Source organism: Protopterus annectens, chromosome 6.part0 (genome assembly GCF_019279795.1).
Source record: "Protopterus annectens isolate FY-2018-M chromosome 6.part0, PAN1.0, whole genome shotgun sequence".
Taxonomy (NCBI): Eukaryota; Metazoa; Chordata; order Ceratodontiformes; family Protopteridae; genus Protopterus; species Protopterus annectens.
The window spans coordinates 704,195,580-704,215,256 of NC_056737.1; the positions used below are offsets into that span (position 1 = coordinate 704,195,580).

Consider the following 19,677-nt stretch of genomic DNA (forward strand, 5'->3'; position numbering starts at 1 on the left):
ATATTTAAAAGGAACTACAGATTTCCTCAAATTTACAAGACAACAGGATGATACAAGTATAGGTTTCTTGGATGTTCGGTTGATTCAAGATGGCAATGGCAAAATGGACACATGTTTATATAGGAGAAATACTGGAGGAATAATATGCTCCCACGATCCAGCATTCATCCAAGACATATTCACACCAACATATTAAAAGGACAGCTACTGATAACATTCAGACTGTACACCAAGGGAAAAGATTTTGTAGAGGCAATTGAGGTAATGGGAGATCAATTTAGACAAAGAGGATATGATGCCCAAGAGATCAATGACATGCAAAATTATATTAAACAAGGAAAACCAGATCTATGTGAAGCACATATGAAAACAACAATAGACAATAATGACCAGAAAATGACCAGGAGGAATAGATACAGAATCAGAATGGTCCTGAATTATTCCAATGATACACGATACATCCGTGAAATGACAAAGAATAATTGGAAAATTCTGACTTCAAGTGAATCAATAAAGAAGATAATAGGTGAGAGACTTCACTTTGCTTTCAAAAATAATTGCAGCCGCAAGCAAATGTTATGTCACAAGCCCCAGAGATCTACGTGGATTACATAGAGCAGAACAGGCATCTATCCATGCCGGCGATGTATAAATTGTAAATATATTTTTAATGAACAAGACTATATACATCCAGATTTTATGTGGAATGCACTATGAGAAATGTTGTATATCCTACTACCTGTAACTTCTGTAACAAATGCTATGTGGGCAAGACCACAAAACAACTGAAGGAGAGGATATCAAAGCATGATAGTGATATAAAACTGGGTGACCTTAAAAATCCTCTAGCGAAACATGTCAATGAACATACAGGACATAGATTATATTTTAGGGTACTGTAAATTATAAGACAGCATCCAAGAGGAGGTGATATTAATAGTAAAACTAAGTTGATGGAGATGTCATGGAATGGTAATTTACAAGCAGACAAACCTACAGGTTTGAACTCCAATTTCCCTCTGAAAAGCTATTTATAACGACATCATCTCTCATGAATTTTTGATCTGAAGAAGGATCCATTCAGAATCCAAAAGCACTGTTATATTTGATTTAAGTTTCCTCTACAACTTCATGATCACTGCACATCAAAAGTGGTTAAAGTTTTTCATGAAAGTAACAGTCATCTCATTATTAACAAAAACAGGACCCAACATGTTCCATTCCCTAGTAGGTTTCTTTACAGCCAACAACTGTAGATCATGAACATGCACTGTAAATAATTTCCTTGCTGATTTATACAATCAATATTATTATAGTCTGTTTCTGCTAAATGTCAGTCCCCACCTACTGTTATTGTTACTCAAGTTTCAAGCAAGAAATGTACGCCTCCTTCTAGGTCATCAGCTCTTGACATTGGTGGTCTATACATTCCAGCAATTGTATTCTGTTCCAGGACTGTCTTTAGTGTCACCAATATACAATCTACCTAGAGTCTTGAAATCATTGGGACTATGATTAAGGCAGGAGTTGGTCCAGAAACATACATCAGTAGTGATGAATGAGGGTGCAGGACAGCATGCTAGAAATACCTGGGGAATTCTTTTGAAGGACTTTCTCAGTATTATGTACGATTATATAAACCATACAAGGTGAAAGAAGCAGTTAACTCTGAAGTGGAAGGGTTTCTAAGGTCTTTGGATCTTCATACTGAAGAAGAAGAAATTATTAACAAAGCCTAGAACACAGGAAGAACTGATAGAGGTCCTTGCTTGACAACCAACTAACAAATTCCTGGGGTCTGATGTTATGCTAGAGAAATCAAGGAAGATGGGGATATAATGAATGATATATTAATCACAAGGCAAACATCACTATCATGGAAGCATGCAACAATATCTTTAATTTTGAAGGAAGGAAGGAAAAATACAGAATTGCCACCTACTTACAGGCCTGTTTCAGTTTTACACCATGACTATAAATTATCTGTAGCTATAGTTACAATTGAAGACTTCAGATTTCTTAAATAAATGGAAGACTTTGCAAATGGAATAAGATCAGAGGGTTTTAGCACTGCAGATGTTTGTCCTACCCTAGTTACTGCACGAGTTTCAGATGATGCCAGTGCAAATGCCCAAGGAAGATGCTGTTAACTACGAGATATGCAGAATTAAGGACACCAGATGTTGAATACTATAGAAGAGTGGGGATTAGGAAATGGCTGATGTGGTTATAACTGGGAGAATATGATGCTTCCTGGCAGAGGATAATGAAAGACAGTTTGTGAGTTGATGGGAAGTTGGATTCATTTAATTAGTGGTGTTCTCCTCTTCCAGTTGAAGAGCAGAATTTTATAGCTGATCATGGCTCTGCTTAAATAATGGTTTGCAAAGGCATTGAGATCAGTTTGGCTGAGTATTCAACTTCCAACAGGAAGGACAGGATACAACAGGAGATACACTCTTACAGAGATGAGCAAAACTAGATACTTAGTTAAAATACGGGCATCATGTTTGGGGGAGGAAAGGGTTAGTGGAGGAATAGCTGTTAGTGAGGAGGTATGAGTTTCCACATTTAGAAATGTGGTGAATAAAGACACTCTGCCCTAAAGCAAGAAAGAAAGAATGTGGAGGGAGTTGGGGGAGCCACCTGGGGTATAGTGACATGAGTATTAGATATGAGAGACTCAAAAATGACAATTAAATGTGGGATTTCAGAGGTATATGTAAGGTTATCTGATCTGAAGTCAAGGATTTTTGCTTGGAAATGTCTATTTCGCCATTTTTATAATCTACAAAGAATGCATAAGATGTACACTCAATCTCCTCTAGGGTGCAGGAGGTATTCATTATGGTTAAAGAATGATAGGAAGTACATTTTTGTACATGTCCTCAAATTCAGGGTCTCTGACTCAATAAATCAGGCAGTGGGACAATAGCTTTTTTTACCCTTGTTATATTTTTTGGAGTTAAGGGTGTGATATGTCTGTGCAGCAAAGCATTGTCAAAACATATATAATGTTAATTTGTTGGCTAAGAATATGATTAGTATGAGGTGGAAATCTACAAAGAAGCCCAATGACTAGAGCATCTCAAGCATATATTAGATCAGCTTTTAAAGAGTGGACTTCAAGGAAGAAAAAAGTTAGACATACATGAAGAAATGGTCCTGATGGTTTAAGATTAGAAAGGTGGATACTTGGGCTAGTGATTCTTAAATCTGGCTTTAAAAATTATGTAATTGTGTGACTATACCAATAACAGTCTTACGTAAAGATTTGTGGAATGGGGATAAAGTAATCATCTTTAAAATGACACTTTGGTGTTTTGAGAAAACTGTCACTGACACTTTATGATTTGCAAATAATGTTACTTGTTTTGGATGTGGTTATGCAGTCCATCTGACTTAACACAACTGCTACACCAGACATGAACAGGATATCCTTTATCCTATTAGACAATATAAATAAGGTGGGTGGGACTTTAGCCACATACAACCAATCTGAAAGGGTAGTCATAATATAACAGAGATTTGATCAGTAATGCCAACTGACCAGTGTTAAGTGAAATGGAACACTGGTGTTCTGAACAAATGAGGTTCATATAGCATAAGAGGAGTTTATTGAAAAAGTAAACAATCACTTAGTGTTTTGAATTTCTTCTACATAGAACAACTTGAAAGGGATTTCAAAGTACAATCCCTGGAATTCAGGAAGTCTTAAGACAGTGCAGAAGTTTTATTCTGGAAGATTTCTGCACTACAGTAAGCCTTTTCCATCCTTAGGTTGTTCTACAGCTAAGGCTTCCCCATTGTCGGGCCTTAGTAAAGAGACTAGTCTTGTGGGTGAAGCCACATGCTAATGCAGCAGTTTGGGGAGTGATGGTACTATTCATTAACCATGTGTTCTGACCTAGAAATGTCCGTAGCTTCTGATTTGATTGGCTGGGCAATACTCCAAGTCACCTGGCTAAGTAATATCTTAGCCTAGTAGGAAAAAGTGAGCTCCTTCAAAAGGTGCCAGTAATTCTATCTCTAAGTATTCATGGTGCAGGTAAGTCCAGTGAAACTGGGGGTGAGTGGATGGGGTTATGGCAGTCTGTGTGTGTGTGTGTGTGTGTGTGTGTGTGTGTGTGTGTGTGTGTGTGTGTGTGTGTGTGTGTGTGTGTGTGTGTGTGTGTGTGTGTGTGTGTGTGTGTGTGTGTGTGTGTGTGTGTGTGTGTGTGTGTGTGTGTGTGTGTGTGTGTGTGTGTGTGAGCATGTGTGTGTGTGAGCATGTGTGTGTGTGTGTGTGTGTGTGTGTGTGTGTGTGTGTGTGTGTGTGTGTGTGTGTGTGTGCATGCGCGTGCCTAGTTGCACAAAGTATGACATGTTGGTAGAGGGGATGTTGAGATTGTGTGTATTGTAGCATGTGTACTGGTGGAGGGCTGAGTGATTAGCTGACTGTGGATATGTGTGTGTGTGTGTGTGTGTGTGTGTGTGTGTGTGTGTGTGTGTGTGTGTGTGTGTGTGTGTGTGTGTGTGTGTGTGTCTGCTTCGGGGGGCGGTCACACTTGAGAGGTTACGTAGGAAATCAAAAGTTTGGATATCATTGTGTGTGTCTGTGTGTGTGCATGTGCTCCTGGGTGGTCAAACTACGACAGACTGGTAGAGAGGAAGGCGAGAGAGAGAGAAAAAGTGTATGTGCACGCATGAGAGACAGAGTGTGTGTGTGTGTGTGTGTGTGTGTGTGTGTGTGTGTGTGTGTGTGTGTGTGTGTGTGTGTGTGTGTGAGTGTGTGTGTCTGTAGGGGGGTGTGTTTGTTAATGTGTTGCATGGACTGCTGGGATGTAAAGCAGTACATTCAGATCTAATAGCACTGTGTTGATTCAAGGACATTGTAATGAACCACTATTGAGGTCTTTCCATACCTCTCAACTGTCCACAATTTCACAGAATGTCCAGATTTTTTGTCTCATATTTTTAGTATCTTCCTCATAAAATTTTGGATTTCTGGCAAATCACTAAGGACTGAAGTCAGAAAATAATGACAGATATTTGAGTTTTAGACTTTATACCCTTTGGAAAATCCATGTTCATGCAAAAACAGTTTATCAACTTCCTAAGTTTGTATGAGCGATATTTAAAACTTGCCCCTGTTTTTGCCTTTGTTGCCCATTATTTATAACTTCAACTAGATTTCTTGCTCTAAGAGGTTGAGAGGCCAATGTGACTATGCAAAATCTCAGAATCAGAAGTTCTATCCTTTGAACTAACTGACCAACCTGTGCTAAGCATTTAGCATCAGCAAACAGAAATTCTACAAACCACAGGGAATGCAAGTATGATGAAGCCTGTAAATAAATAAATAACACCACCAATCGTATTACTAGAGAAAAGAAATAAGTGATGCAATATGTACAAGTACCTCTTCTTCATGTTGTTTGTCTTGAAGCACTGCCTGGCACTTGATTAACTCGGACTTCAACCTTTCCAATTTTAACAGAAGTACTTCAACTTCTTCCTGATTGGTTGAAGTATCTCCTTGCATGGGTAGTTCAAATGGCTTTCTCGGAGCAGATAAAGAAGCAACTTTCTTTTCCATGTCTAATATAGAATTCTTAAGGCAGAAAAACAAAGAAAGGAGACATTATTTGTCATTGCAGACATTCACTATTTTGTTTGTTTACTAAAATTGTCACACTACATTAATCTATTAAAACTGTCACATTAACATATTTGCAATTAAGTGAAATATTTTAGTAACCAATGGTTAAGTGAAGAAAATATGCATAAAGAGTACAGAAAGAGAAACTGTTTACAGGGTTAAAAAGCAAGGTATCCAATCTGTTTTTCTTTCTGTGTCTCTTCCTAATGACATGAGAACCTCACTTGCCCCAAACTGAACATACTGCACCTCCTCCTGTTGCTGAAACACTGATACTCCAGTGTGACATTTCACAGGGCTGATCCCATTGCGATGGAGGTTTTACCAGACAGCAGATTAGGATCACTATCAACCATGGGATAAGAATAAGGCAATCAAAAGAACCATCATTCTGCTGATAGAGTGTGTTGTCAGAGTGGACCCTGATACCTGTTGGGGCAGATATAAGTAATTATATAAGTATGCCCCCACAATACAACAGCAAGAGAGTTTGTAATCAAATTTATTTCTATTTTGCAAATTCCATCCACCTAGGCTCCATCGTGGGCAGGGCACTGCCACCCTCCAAGCAAAACAGAAAAGCTGGCCTTCGATCACTCATCTGGCTCTGCACCTGTAGCTTGGGCCCTTAGTCGGAACCGGGTCACTGGCAGTGGGAGAGAGCACAATCCTCTTGCTCCAGTTGACCAACACAACGTTGCTTTTTACTGTATTCAGATTTTTCTTATTTGCCAAATTAGAGACAGCAGAGGTATACTTTAGATGGGAATAATGATTACAGTAATGCAGACTTAGAACTTTGTTCTTTAGATGGGAATAATGATTACAGTAATGCAGACTTAGAACTTTGTTCTTTAGATGGGAATAATGATTACAGTAACGCAGACTTAGAACTTTGTTCTTTAGATGGGAATAATGATTACAGTAACGCAGACTTAGAACTTTGTTCTTTAGATGGGAATAATGATTACAGTAATGCAGACTTAGAACTTTGTTGCTAATACAACTACATAAGTATAAAGTAATTGAATACTGAATATCAATAAAGAATAACTTGACTGTGATACTCCTATTGACTAAAATGAATTAAAGTAAATAATCCTTATTCCAGTTCACAGTAGCACAGTCTACTTGCATTTAGAAAAGCACCTCATCTTCTAATATCTAACAAGTGTATACAATCCGTGCAGTTACTACTGCTTTCTGATAATACATGTATCTTGAACAAACTTGGTATGAGGATAGGAAAGAACAGTGCCTTAAAGAAGTTACACACAACCGTAACAAAGAGAAGGAGAGTGTGTGTGTGGGGTAAGGACTAAACAAGAGAGATCAATAATCAACTTCAAAAGAGAAAGAGTTTAATTTATATGTACCAAAAAAACACAAAAATCAGCACTTTAATAGAAACAGAGAAAATGAATTCCACAATAGTATGTAAATACGCTTCAGCGTAAAAACACTTTTATTTTCCGCTTTCATCCAAACAAGGACTTCTTCAGAATAATTCAACCATAAAACTTTATACTATTTAAAAGAAACACATCTAATAACAATAAGTAACTAATTATGCACTTAATTGATTACCGCAATCATTTAAAGATATATGCTAAATAAAAATCAAACATTTTTGATTAACTTTAATCTTCTTCCTTTCAAAAAACATTTGATATTAACATTTTCATTTAAGGCCAGGTGCCTTGTCTGTCCCAAGCATAAGTTGCCACAGTGTTTCTTTTTGCTCCACTTTATTCCTGAAGTCTCCCACTCTCAAATCCAAAGGAACTGTCTCAGTAGTGGTAAAAAGAAACTTCTTAAACTTAACACAAGTCCGTGAATGTTTAAACAAAGCATTAGTTTCATTAGTGCACTTTTTCTTATGGGGTACAAATGCAGCTGTTTACATGCTAGTATAGTGCGGTGGCATACATTTCTGTGTATTCAGTGGAGTTAGCTGGGTGTGGTGGGAATTTGCAGTACACCAGTGTGTCATTTAGGAGTAGGTGGGTGGCTTAAAGAAATTTTTAAAGGTACCTTGGTACATTTCCCACACACCGAACCTAATGATAAATACCCAGAGTAACCAAACCTATTGCCAACTCTTAAGCAGAAGTCAGTCCAAGAATTTCTGTTGAAATTGATGGTTCTCTGCTGCAGTGGCTGTGGCAAGAACTATTCTTGAACAGAATAGTAAGTGAGTGATAACTCTGCAATCAGTTTATAAATAGAATCTGTTTGAATTCACTCACTGCTTCACAAACAGCCTTACTCACCACTGTTCTCCTACTGACTGGATTGAATGAGTCACATAACAGACTGGTATAACTTGGTTAGTGACAGCTTGCTGCCACACTGTTACAACCAAGCAATATTCCAACTCGCCCAAGTGGCAAGCTGTTATTAAAAAAAGTTACTCATTTATTTATTTGACATATGTTAAGCAGGATAGTTTGAGTGAGCCAAAGCCCTTTTTCAGTGGAGGCCTGGGGAGAAAAGCTCCATATAAATTACAAGCTATTAAGTACAATAGCATTCTCTTCAAACATCGCAGATATAATACATTGTGACACATATCTTTTTACAGAGATTATACATTTAGGCAAGGGTGCAAAGAGCAATAAAAACACTTGTGTCATAATTTAAATAAAGATAATTATAGAACCAGCAAAAACAGCGAAGCAGTTAAATCCTGTTAATAGAAGGGAGTAAGAGAGAGAGATTAGGAAGATAGCTGTTAGTAAGGAAGATTTTATGAGAAGTAAAAATGAAGTGTGGGGAGCTAAGAAGGGGAAAGAGGATCAAAAAAGGACTGGGTAATTATTAAGTGGTCGAGATGGGAAGGAAATGTTATCTGAGGAAGTAGCATGGGTGAAGAAAAATGGAGGGACAGAATAAGGAACGAGATTAGGTAAATGAGAGTTGATAAGGTAAGAGTTAAGGGGATAAATAAACAGGGGAATGAGAAAGACGAAAAAGTAGAATAGGGTAGGATAAGGTAGGACAGAGGGGAGAGAGAGTTTGGGGGGGGGGGGTTATACAGTGACATGTCCAGGTAGTGTTTAGGTAATCTTTTAGGGTTATCTTGAATTCATGCGTCTGGTCTATTTTTCTCAGGGACGAGGGAAGCTAGACATACTGTAGTGAAAGATATACTGTTTCACTACCGATATAACTGCTAAATCTTAATTTAAAGTCATAAATGCATAATATTGTTTTATTTCTTCAGCATATTCAATGGCATCAGAGACACAATCTGACAATATTACCATCAAATTAAGTACATTATACTTCATTTGGGAGAAAAAGTCTAGAGCATTCTGCCAACAAATCTGGTAGCTGCTAAGAAAAAGAAAAGTCTTTGCAGCTATCAAAAATAAATAAATAAATAAAATATAACAGCTTGTATACCTGTGAAGTAGCAAATCCATCCAAAGGAGTACAGAAAACACATTTCTAATACTGAAGAAGGAACATTAACAGAAGCAGCAGTATAAGCCTTACCGCACATATAACATACAAAGCAAACAGTAGTTGACAGAATGTTAAAATTACGTACTTGACAACTGACTCAGGGTTATACTGACTAACCACTGTCATGTTCACACTTCCAATTAGAGCTTTGTTTTAAGACAAAACTAGCATGTTTTAACAATATTATTAATTCAGATGTTAATAAAATAAAACAGTTGGGAGTACAAAAACAAGACAATATACCACAGTTAATTATTGTTTGGAAATGGTGTTTATAATGTGGCGGTGAGTGTTTTCAGAGCTTTTGTAAGGATTTTTTTAAGGAAGTAATACAATAATGGCAAACACAAAATAAATAATTCATCAATAAAATGGTCAACCAATAAAAACAAGACAACAGTTAAATTAGATACTTCCAATTAACTTCCCTGTTTAAACACTGTATTACAATTCACTCTATAAAAGCTGCCACCATTTAAGCAGAAGTAAGACTTCTACAAACTTTCTGTTGAAACTTCTGGTTCTCTGCTACAATGACTGTGCAAAGATCTGGTCGTGAAGTCAGTGGTAAGCGGGTAATAACTCTGCTACCAGTTTATAAAAAGAATCTATTTGATACAGTTAAGCTACTCTGTCCTTTAGTCATTCTTAGAAAAGAATGTGTAGCTCACTGAAGAAGTGCGCAAGCAAACTAAAATTACAGACAACATTATTTTAAGACATTAAACCGCAAGCAAAAAGGTAGCGCAGAAGCAATCAAAGTGGCTTTTCACAGTGTTCTAACCCTGGACCGTCTCATGACACATTTACCATCATCAAGGTTGCTGTCCTGACTCCCCCTTGCTCTAATCTGTTAGAATTGATTAGGCAGTATGACAGTCAACTGTATTTTTTTTTGGTACTGCCTTTGTATCTGTGAAAGCCCTCCTCTGTACAAGTATTTGTACAGCAGCTGTTAATGCTAACAAGATCATTTACTTTCCTGAAGTCAGACAGTATATGGTGGCTGTATGAATTAACACAAAATGTGCTGGATACAGCACATTTACCATTTATTACATTACCTTTCCTAGGTTATGCTAACAGAAAATGTAGTACTTTGCATGCTTGTTTGTCAAACTGGAACACAAACTGATCTGATAGCCCTTTTCAGCCATTGCCTGACATAAGGTACTGCAAGGAAAAGAGCAGCAATTTAAAACAGGATGCAGAACAGGATGTCATTACAACGTACATAGTACTGAAGTATACAGACAGAACAGTGTTTCAACCAAGAGGCAATGATACAGAGGAAAAGAAGCACCAACATATAATGTTAAGTCCAAGTAACATATACAACATTTAAAAGTATATATATATATATATATATATATATATATATATATATATATATATATATATATATATGGATACACACACACACACACACACACACACACACTTGGGGGAACTCAGTTTAATTGACTTCATGTATGGTTGACATCTGTTTAGTCAACAAGCTTTGGTTACCTACAAAGATGGTTGACAGATGTCTGAGATCACACAAAATGCCCTTTCCCCGACAGTGTGAGATTTTAGCATTAGTATATATAATCATAGCTCTCGACTGTCCAGATTTACTCCTCATATTTTTGGTCTGTTCCTCATAAAACTTGTGGTTCTGTGGCAAATCAGTAAGAATAGAATTCACTAAATAATGACAGACATTTAAATTTCAGACGTCATATCATTCAGAAAATATAAGGTAACACTACACCTTTTATTCTAGCAACTTTCTAAGTCTATACAAGTAATATTTTGAATTTGTTCATATTTTTGGGCCTTTGTCCCCCATTACTTTTGGTTTTGTCCAGATTTCTTGTGCTAACAGGTTGTAAGGTATATTAATTATCAGGGGGTGTGGAGAGAATAGCCTCGCCTGTGTGTGTTGGGGGGAGCTACATGGGGCTTGCAAGCCTGCCAAAAAAAATAAGTTATGTACTTACCGTTAGATTGCATCCGTGTTGTCCATTCTCATTCTTTCTCAACTACTGGGTTAAGATTTGAACCTTGGATCTGACTCGGCCATTACTAAATTTTGTAGTAACCAAAAAGCTTTTGAGCTTCTCCCTTACCCATAAAGCACCAACATCCAACATGCCTCAGATCTTGTTTGCTGATTTTACCAGAAGTGGTATCTGTTAACATGCATATATATCATATTAGGAGCTCAATCAAAAGGACAGTGGTGTCCTTAGAATATCTCATTCATCCAGAAGTTTGTAGAAACAAAGGATGGGCATTGGTGGGTGGAAAGCTGAGGAAGAATGAAAAAGGACAACACTGATAGAACGTTACAGTGAAGGTTGGGAGAGTGGCCTAATTGTTAAGGTGTTTGCCTTACAAACACAAGGTGCAGGGTTTGAGTCTTACAAGGGATTACTGGTTAGGCTTACAATGGCTCACAAGGGCAGTTAGCTTAGTACTAATCTATGAACTATGAACATAACTTCTTTATCTGATAATGTCAATTTTCATTTTATCCTCAACTGTTGGGACCGATTCCCCAGCTACCTAAAACCCCAGGTGTTCTCTAAGGAAAGATATTCCTGAGCACAGTATTACTCTACCCCTCAAGACCAGATCTAATTTGCAATGAGCAATAAAAGCATGGGGAGTAGCCCAAGTTGCTGCTGCTGCTGCATAAATATTGTTCATGGAAAACCTCAACAGAAATACTGAAGAAGTTGCCATGGGCTTAACTGAATGAGCTCTTACAGGGTTTAGCTAAGGTAAGACCCAATTTGTTACAGACAAAAGAAATACAATCAGTCAGCCAACTGGCTAAAGTTAGTTTGGCGACTGGTTTACCCAATTTCAAATCTGCAAAGAAAATAAACTATTGGTCTGTCTTTCTGATATGTTCTGTCCTATGCAGATAAAAATGTAATTGTCTGTGAACATCCAATAAATGCAACATATATTTATCTTTGTTTGCAAATTTAGGAAAGAATACTGAAAAATTAATAGACTGATTGATAATGGATTCTGACACCACCTTGGGAAGGAAAGATGCATTGGTTCGTAACATAACTCTATCCTTATGAAAAATCAAGTAGGGAGGCTTTGAAGGCAAGGCTTGGATTTCTGAAACTCTTCTAGATGAGGTAATGCCTACTAAAAAGACAGTTTTCCAAGTAAGAAACTTAAGGTCACATTTAGCTGCTGGTTCAAAGGGGGAATGTATTAGTGCTTGCAGTACCAAGTTCAGATCCTATGGTGGAGTAGGGTCTTTAAATGGTGGTCTCAAAAGAAGAGTGCCTTTCAGGAATGCTTTGCACAGTTTAGATGAGGCTACTGAAGAACCTTCAAATCCAATATGAGAACTAGATATTGCTGCTAATTGAACCTTCTTTAAAAAGGCTAAAAATTCAGAAATGTTACGTATCGGAACTGAGAAAGGATCAATATGATTTTCTTATGCCAAGTAAACAAATCTTTTCCAATTACTTGAACAGAGTTCTCTTGTTGGGGGTTTATGGGAAGATAAAAGGACATGGGGGACAGGGGAAGAGAGCATAGGTTGTCTGGCTGTTAACGGAATTGAAGAAACCAGGCTGCAAGCTTGAGGTTTGAGATGGCTGGGTGAATCATGCCTGTCTGATCAGACAGAAGGTCTAGAATTGGACTCAGAATCCAAGGCTGGCAAAGTAGATGAGGTCACAGGAAGGGGAATCAAATCTGTTGAGGCAAGTAAGGTGCAATGAGGATAACTTTGCTCTTCAACCTGGCACCTTTTTTGGAATCAATGGAATCGGTGGGTAGGCATAAACCAGACTGGGAGGCCAATCGTGAAGTACAGCGTTTCTCGGTGATTCCCCTTGTGGGGGAATTAGGGCAAAGTAGCTGCTGCATTTGTTGTTTAGGGTAGAAGCAAAACAACTGCAGTAAAGCTGGCTCCATTGACGAAACATAATTTCTGCCACTTTCCTGTTGAGGGACCACTCGTGAGGTAGAAGAACGGACCTGCTCAATTTGTCTGCTATCAAATTGGACTTGCCCCAAATGTGCATTGCTATGAGAAAGTGATTGGATGAGATTGCTTACTGCTACACTCTGCGCACTTCTCAACACAAGGGGTATGATCTGGTCCCTCCTTGTTTGTTGACGTATCAAAACTACTGACACACTGTCCATTTGAACTGTAATCATCCCTGAATGGTGAGCATCCTGGAAGCTCTGCAACTTTAAAAACACTGCTCTCATCTCTGGGACATTGATATGCAAGTTGACCTCCTGTTTGGGGGACCAACTGCTTTGGACTGGTTTCCCCAGAAAGTGCCCCCCCCAACTAGGAAGTGTCCATGGTCACTATGGTCTTGGGCTGAAGGAGAATGAATGGATGGTCTTGTAGAACCTGGCCTGACTAAAACCATTAGCTGAGATCCCTCTTGCATGCCCGAGTGATTGTTATTTGTGCTGACATGCGCTGATAAAGAATAGACCACTGTGTTGATAACATCCATTGAAGAATTTTCATGTGAAATCTGGCTATAGGTACTAAGGTTATTGCCAATGACATTGATCCTAGAGCTTGAAGAACCAAGTGGTCAGAAATCTTGTTTTTTCTGACCTGCATTCTGATAGTCTGAACATTTATCAGAGGAATAGAAGCTATCACTGACTTTGTGTTGAAAACTGCTCCTATGAATTCCAAGTTTTTAATTGGTTGTAGTTGAGACTTGTTGTAAATTATGGTTATCCCCAGATGAGAACAAATCTGACTTCTTGCCCTTATTAACAGATGCCTGGATAGGGTGGTAATGAGCCAGTCTAGATATGGAAACACCCAGAATCCCTGCAGTCTCTTGTGAGCTGCCACTACTTCCATACATCTGATAAACATCCTGGGAGCTGTAATGTGGCCAAAGGTCAGAGCTCTGAACTGGTAATGACAGGCTCCCAACCAGAAGCATAATTACCTTCTCGATTATCTGTTCATCTTAATGTTGTAGTATGCATTCTGAAGGTCTATTGAGCACATCCAGTCATCCCTGCCCAGAAAAGGGAGAATGAACTTTGTATGTCAAACTGACTTGCTCAAGTTGCTGAGATTTAAAATTGGTCAACAGTCCCCTGTTCTCTTTGGCAGTAAAAAGAATCTTGATGAAAATCCGGATTCTATCTGATCTGGTGAGACCTCTTGGATGACTTTCTAGCAGCTTTTGTATTTGTATTGCTACTTCTTTCTCTGGCTGGGTGAAACATCAAGAATTTTATGTAGAGTTGGAAGTGGAAGGGAAAAGGGTATTATATAACCTCTGGAAATAATTCCCTCTACCCAAGTATCTTTTGTTATGTCTAGTCAGGCTCTCTGGTGCAGGGATAGTCGACCCACAATTGCCTCCAGAGATGGACAATTGGGCCTCCTTTCAGGAGCACTGTTAGAGTCTGTCAGAGAAAGAATCTCTGGACCTCTGGTTTTGATGGCCTCCTCTGCCACGGGGGAGATGTTGACTATTAGAGTTTCCCCTTCTGCCCCTAGGGGAACTTTTTCCACATGTGTCCTAGAAAGGACCCTGGGACTTCCTGAACCACATCTTCTGACCACCTTGTTGATTCCTAGAAAAGGATACCTGACAGGTCAAAAAACATATGCCCACTGCAGACAGGGTCTTTCCTTCCTTCTCATACCTGGATAATGTGTTCTTCACTTTGGGACCAAACAAAGAAGTGCTGACAAAGGGAGCACTGATGAACAAGGACTTGAAGTGCATCCAGGCATGCCTCCTAATGGTATAATCCTGAAACCCCTGCTCTTGGCGTGCCTTCGGCTGAATGTGAAATGAGCCTCATTGATGAAGTCAAGACAGGTTGGAGGGTAGCCAACTGAGAAGCCACAGATGATTAGGCTTCTGCAGAAATGGTCCCTGAAAGAGAAGCTTAAAGTTCTTTGATCAAATCCCTTTGCAACCTATTAAATGTGTCAAATAGTTCAGCAACCCAAGAGCAAAGGTCACTGAAATGTAGACATGCTACCCAAATCTGCCAATTGCCCTATACTCCCTGTTAGGGGGATGAACAGTGGAACTCTGTTCGGTAAGTACCTTCTTAGTGGCCGCCGCTATGACCATAGCATCTATGGGCACCCCTTTAGCCTAAAACTCTTTCCCCACAAGTGGAGCTGGAATCCTATCTGGACTTTTGGGTAATGGTTCAACTACATCAGACTCCTTCCATGCCCACCAAGAGACCAAATCAATGAGCTCATCGGCAGGCAGAGTAACCCAGGAAGTAGATGGACCAGCTCCAAAGGCCTCCAGAAATACCAACTCCTCAGGTGAAGGGTTGCTGGTGGTCCAACCACCTCTCTGTTTCAGGATCTCAATTATGTTTCCAAATGAGAAGTCTTCTGGAGGTGATCATGGGAATCCTTCAGCCTCATCGAAGTCCATATCTTCAGTAAATGGCTCTTGTGGAGAGTTCAAGCACCTCCTCCTGCACTTTCTCTTCCTAGGGACTTCCTCGGTGGGATGGTCTGAGGAAGTCTCAGAAGTGACTATTAGACCCTGCTGGGTAGACTGGAGGTCTCGAGCTGGCTGTCCCTGAGGAGATGAATGATGAGGACCAGAGCATAGAGACATCTTGGTGCTGGACTGAAGATCTGAGGGGTCCATTAATCCTGTCAGAGCAGAAAACACCCTCTTCACAACCTCGAAGGCAGACCATCCCAGGGAAAGAAAAAACCTCAGCACCGAGAGGGCAGCAATCTCACTGAGGAGGACTTTGGTGCTGAGCTATCCAGTGCCGAACACCAAGGCACAGAGATGAATCCAAAACCTTCAAAGTCAATCCCAGCACCTTGGACCTGACAAAGAAGCTTCGGCTCTGAGAGTCCCCCGGATTCAAAAAAGTCAGAGCCACAGCATTCAGAGTTAGCTTCAGATCCAAGAATAAGGCTATCTTTGGATCCAAACCTGATGGACCCGGGAGATTCAGATCCAGGGACGCTGAATCAACCAAAGGAATCAGAGAAGGAGTCTGATGTGGTAGAGTGGTCAATGGACAGGCCTCCAGACCCAAAATGGTAGGAGCTGGTAACACACCCATCTGAATCTGTGCCAACAGAAACTTCCTCATCATCTGATCAATATCTTCTTCAGCCTTTTCATAAAGGGAGATTGGATCTTGGAAGAAATTGTGGGCATCTAAAACAGGTAACTTGTGCTCACACTTTGCATACACTTTTTGAAACTAGAAGGGCCCTTCTCAGTCATATTACAAACAGCAAAAATAAAGCAGATAGACATTTCTTTTCAGCAGGGAAGATAGAAAAGGAAAAGAAAAGGTATTACCAACAAAGGTAATAAAGAATTCACTAATGTGTAACAGAAGAAGAGGATAAATAATGGTATATACAGTGATACTAGCAGTACAAGGGTAAGGGATTAATAGAAATTAGAAAAATTAAAGTGAATAAGAAGTTTTGAAAAGATAAATTGTAACTTAGTTGAAAATAGCCGTAAAGCTCAAGAGCTATGGCTGACCACATCTGTTGTGTTCTGGTCTTGTGCCACTAGGTGGTGATAGAGGAAGGTGGAAGGAGAGAGACAAGAGTCTGTGTATGTGAGAAGGACTGGATGTTTTCTGTTCCTGTTGTACCGATGTTTCGTGTTTCTGTAGTTGCTTCGAATGGTTGGATTAAAATCTTTAATACTGAACTTGGAGTCTGTCTATATTAATCACCTGGCAACTTAACAACATAATTTCACGAAAAGCAACAAACAAGATCTGAGGTATGTTAGGGATTGGTGCATTATGGGTAAGGGAGAAGCTCAACAATGTTTTGGTTACCACAAGCTTTAGTAACGGCTGAGTCAGATCTAAGGTTCGGTTCCAAACTCAACAGTTAAGGACAGAATGAAAATTGACATCAGAGCAATGATTTACCCTTATTTCTTACTTTTGCTTTTTCTACGCACAGAGTTTATTTCTTGGTGTATGCATAGTAACATGTCTGCTTGTTTACATTTTGTGGTCAACACTGTGGGTATCAACATTTGGATCTGTCAACAAAATTCAGTAGACCCATATATTTATAAGGAGCACCTTATCGACAACTATTAAATGAACTATATAACACGTTATAACATGGCTCTGCCCCTGCATAAACCCTGACGAACATTTCTTTCTATTTCTAGTACTTCCACCTTTTTTTGCTTACTAATTTTAGTCCACAACTAAATTTTCTGTTAGTACGTATTTTAAATCCTAACTATTGCACCTGAAAGAACTTGCTACTGTAAATGCTCATTAACTAAGTGTCATTTCTGTTTATCAATGAATGTATTTTGGAGCTTTTCTCCCTGGGCCTCTACTGAAAATGGACTCAAATCCAGTTGGACCAGCCCGGTCAACAAATGTAAAATAAAATAAAAAAAAATGTTCATTCCTAAGGCACATAAACATTTAAGCCCTTTACATAAGTGTAGCCTAGTCATCACAATACTTAGGCTACAACACAGTACAAAAACTATAACATCCAACAAATTTAAGTACATGTGTCATGGCTGAAAATGGCCCACAGACCAGCCCACCTACATGTTGTCAAATAATAATCAAACAAAAAAAAAACACTCAGTCAAAAGAAAGAATTAGGCAAGGTCAAGAGAGAAAAAGCATGTGAAGTTGGGGTGAGGAGGAGGAAATGGGGTAAACAGAGAGCAAAAAAAGAAAGGATAAGGAGCCCAGTGAGTGAAAGGAAGCTGTAGAAGGTGAATAGAGAAAAACAGGACAAACAAACAGCACAATAATAAAGCATGCAGATGTACAGAGAGAGTAAAGCATGCAGATGTACAGAGAGAGTAAAGCATGCAGATGTAGAGAAAGAGTAAAGCATGCAGATGTACAGAGAGAGTAAAGCATGCAGACTTACAGAGAGAGTAAAGCATGCAGACTTACAGAGAGAGTAAAGCATGTAGATGTACAGAAAGAGTAATAATGCAGATGTACAGAGAGAGTAAAGCATGCAGATGTACAGAGAGAGTAAAGCATGCAGATGTACAGAGAGAGTAAAGCATGCTGATGTACAGAAAGAGTAAAGCATGCAGATGTACAGAAAGAGTAATAATGCAGATGTACAGAGAGAGTAAAGCATGCAGATGTACAGAAAGAGTAAAGCATGCAGATGTACAGAAAGAGTAATAATGCAGATGTACAGAGAGAGTAAAGCATGCAGATGTACAGAGAGAGTAAAGCATGCAGATGTACAGAGAGAGTAAAGCATGCTGATGTACAGAAAGAGTAAAGCATGCAGATGTACGGAAAGAGTAAAGCATGCAGATGTACAGAAAGAGTAATAATGCAGATGTAGAGAGAGTAAAGCATGCAGATGTACAGAGAGAGTAAAGCATGCAGTTGTACAGAGAGAGTAAAGCATGGAGATGTACAGAGAGAGTAAAGCATGCTGATGTACAGAAAGAGTAAAGCATGCAGATGTACAGAAAGAGTAAAGCATGCAGATGTTCAGAAAGAGTAATAATGCAGATGTACAGAGAGAGTAAAGCATGCAGATGTACAGAGAGAGTAAAGCATGCAGCTGTACAGAGAGAGTAAAGCATGCAGATGTACAGAGAGAGTTATGAGAACGTATCCTTCAGCTACACCACATTTGTATGAAACTTTCTGTTAAACAGTTAATGGTGTTCCATTCATTACAGTCATTATTTAATCTATTTCTTGATACGATGCTTATTATATTACGCTGGTTAATAAAGTCTAAAGTGTTGTTTAAAAAAATAAATATTATTTGTGAACATCAGTGCTGCATCATGTAGTAACACTGGGGTTCTTACTCTCCTATCTGGTCAGATTTTAGATATGCCTTTTGCCTAGGCACCAGCCTTACATAAAATTTAAACAGAGAATAATATTCAGAGCAGTAAAATAAGCAAAAATAATAATAATAAAAATAAAATATTTTAATAATGAGCACTTTTTGAGGAAGAATGTATTGAATTTGATGAAAGTATTCATTATTAAATTGTTTGCTTCTATCAACAGGCAACAGCATACTAAATGAGCAGCATTTAAAGGGACCCTATGGTCAGAAACTTATACTACTGGGGACTTCCAAGTTGACTGCATACTGAGTAACAACTTAATTTCAGCTTTCCCAGTTAAAAGAGAGCCATTGAATTTATATTTTGGGTAAATTTCAGTTACTGACTAGTAAGTGCACTGCCTGGATGCCAGCAAAGAAGAAATTCAGCAAACCTGAAAGAAAAAGCAGTCCAATCTCCAACTTTGGTGCAAGGCATGACTTGCAGAAATCTAGTGGAAAAAATAAGTCAAATGTACTCAGAGTTGATTAAAATAAATGAAAAACTAAAGGACCACATCACCTCAAGTAACAAAAGGCTGACAAAATAGAAGAAACTTTAAAAAGATATTCAGATGAGCTGAAAAAATTGCAAAAATCAGAGGTTAAGATAAAGAAAAGGCTGGCTTTGCATGAGACTGTTCAAGAAGAAATGTTTAAAAACATGGTAGAATAACATTGGGCAGAACACATAGGGAAAATCTGA

At 38.7% G+C, this 19,677-nt stretch overlaps 1 protein-coding gene across 1 annotated transcript in view; it reads right to left on the reverse strand.

The window, feature by feature from the left end:
* SYNE2 (spectrin repeat containing nuclear envelope protein 2) overlaps positions 1-19,677 on the reverse strand; it is a 3,814,665-nt gene that overhangs the window by 1,183,684 nt on the left and 2,611,304 nt on the right. Inside the window, exon 86 of the mRNA XM_044073561.1 lies at positions 5,402-5,593. Coding sequence (XP_043929496.1) covers positions 5,402-5,593 — 192 coding nt within the window. The remainder of the gene's footprint in view (positions 1-5,401; positions 5,594-19,677) is intronic.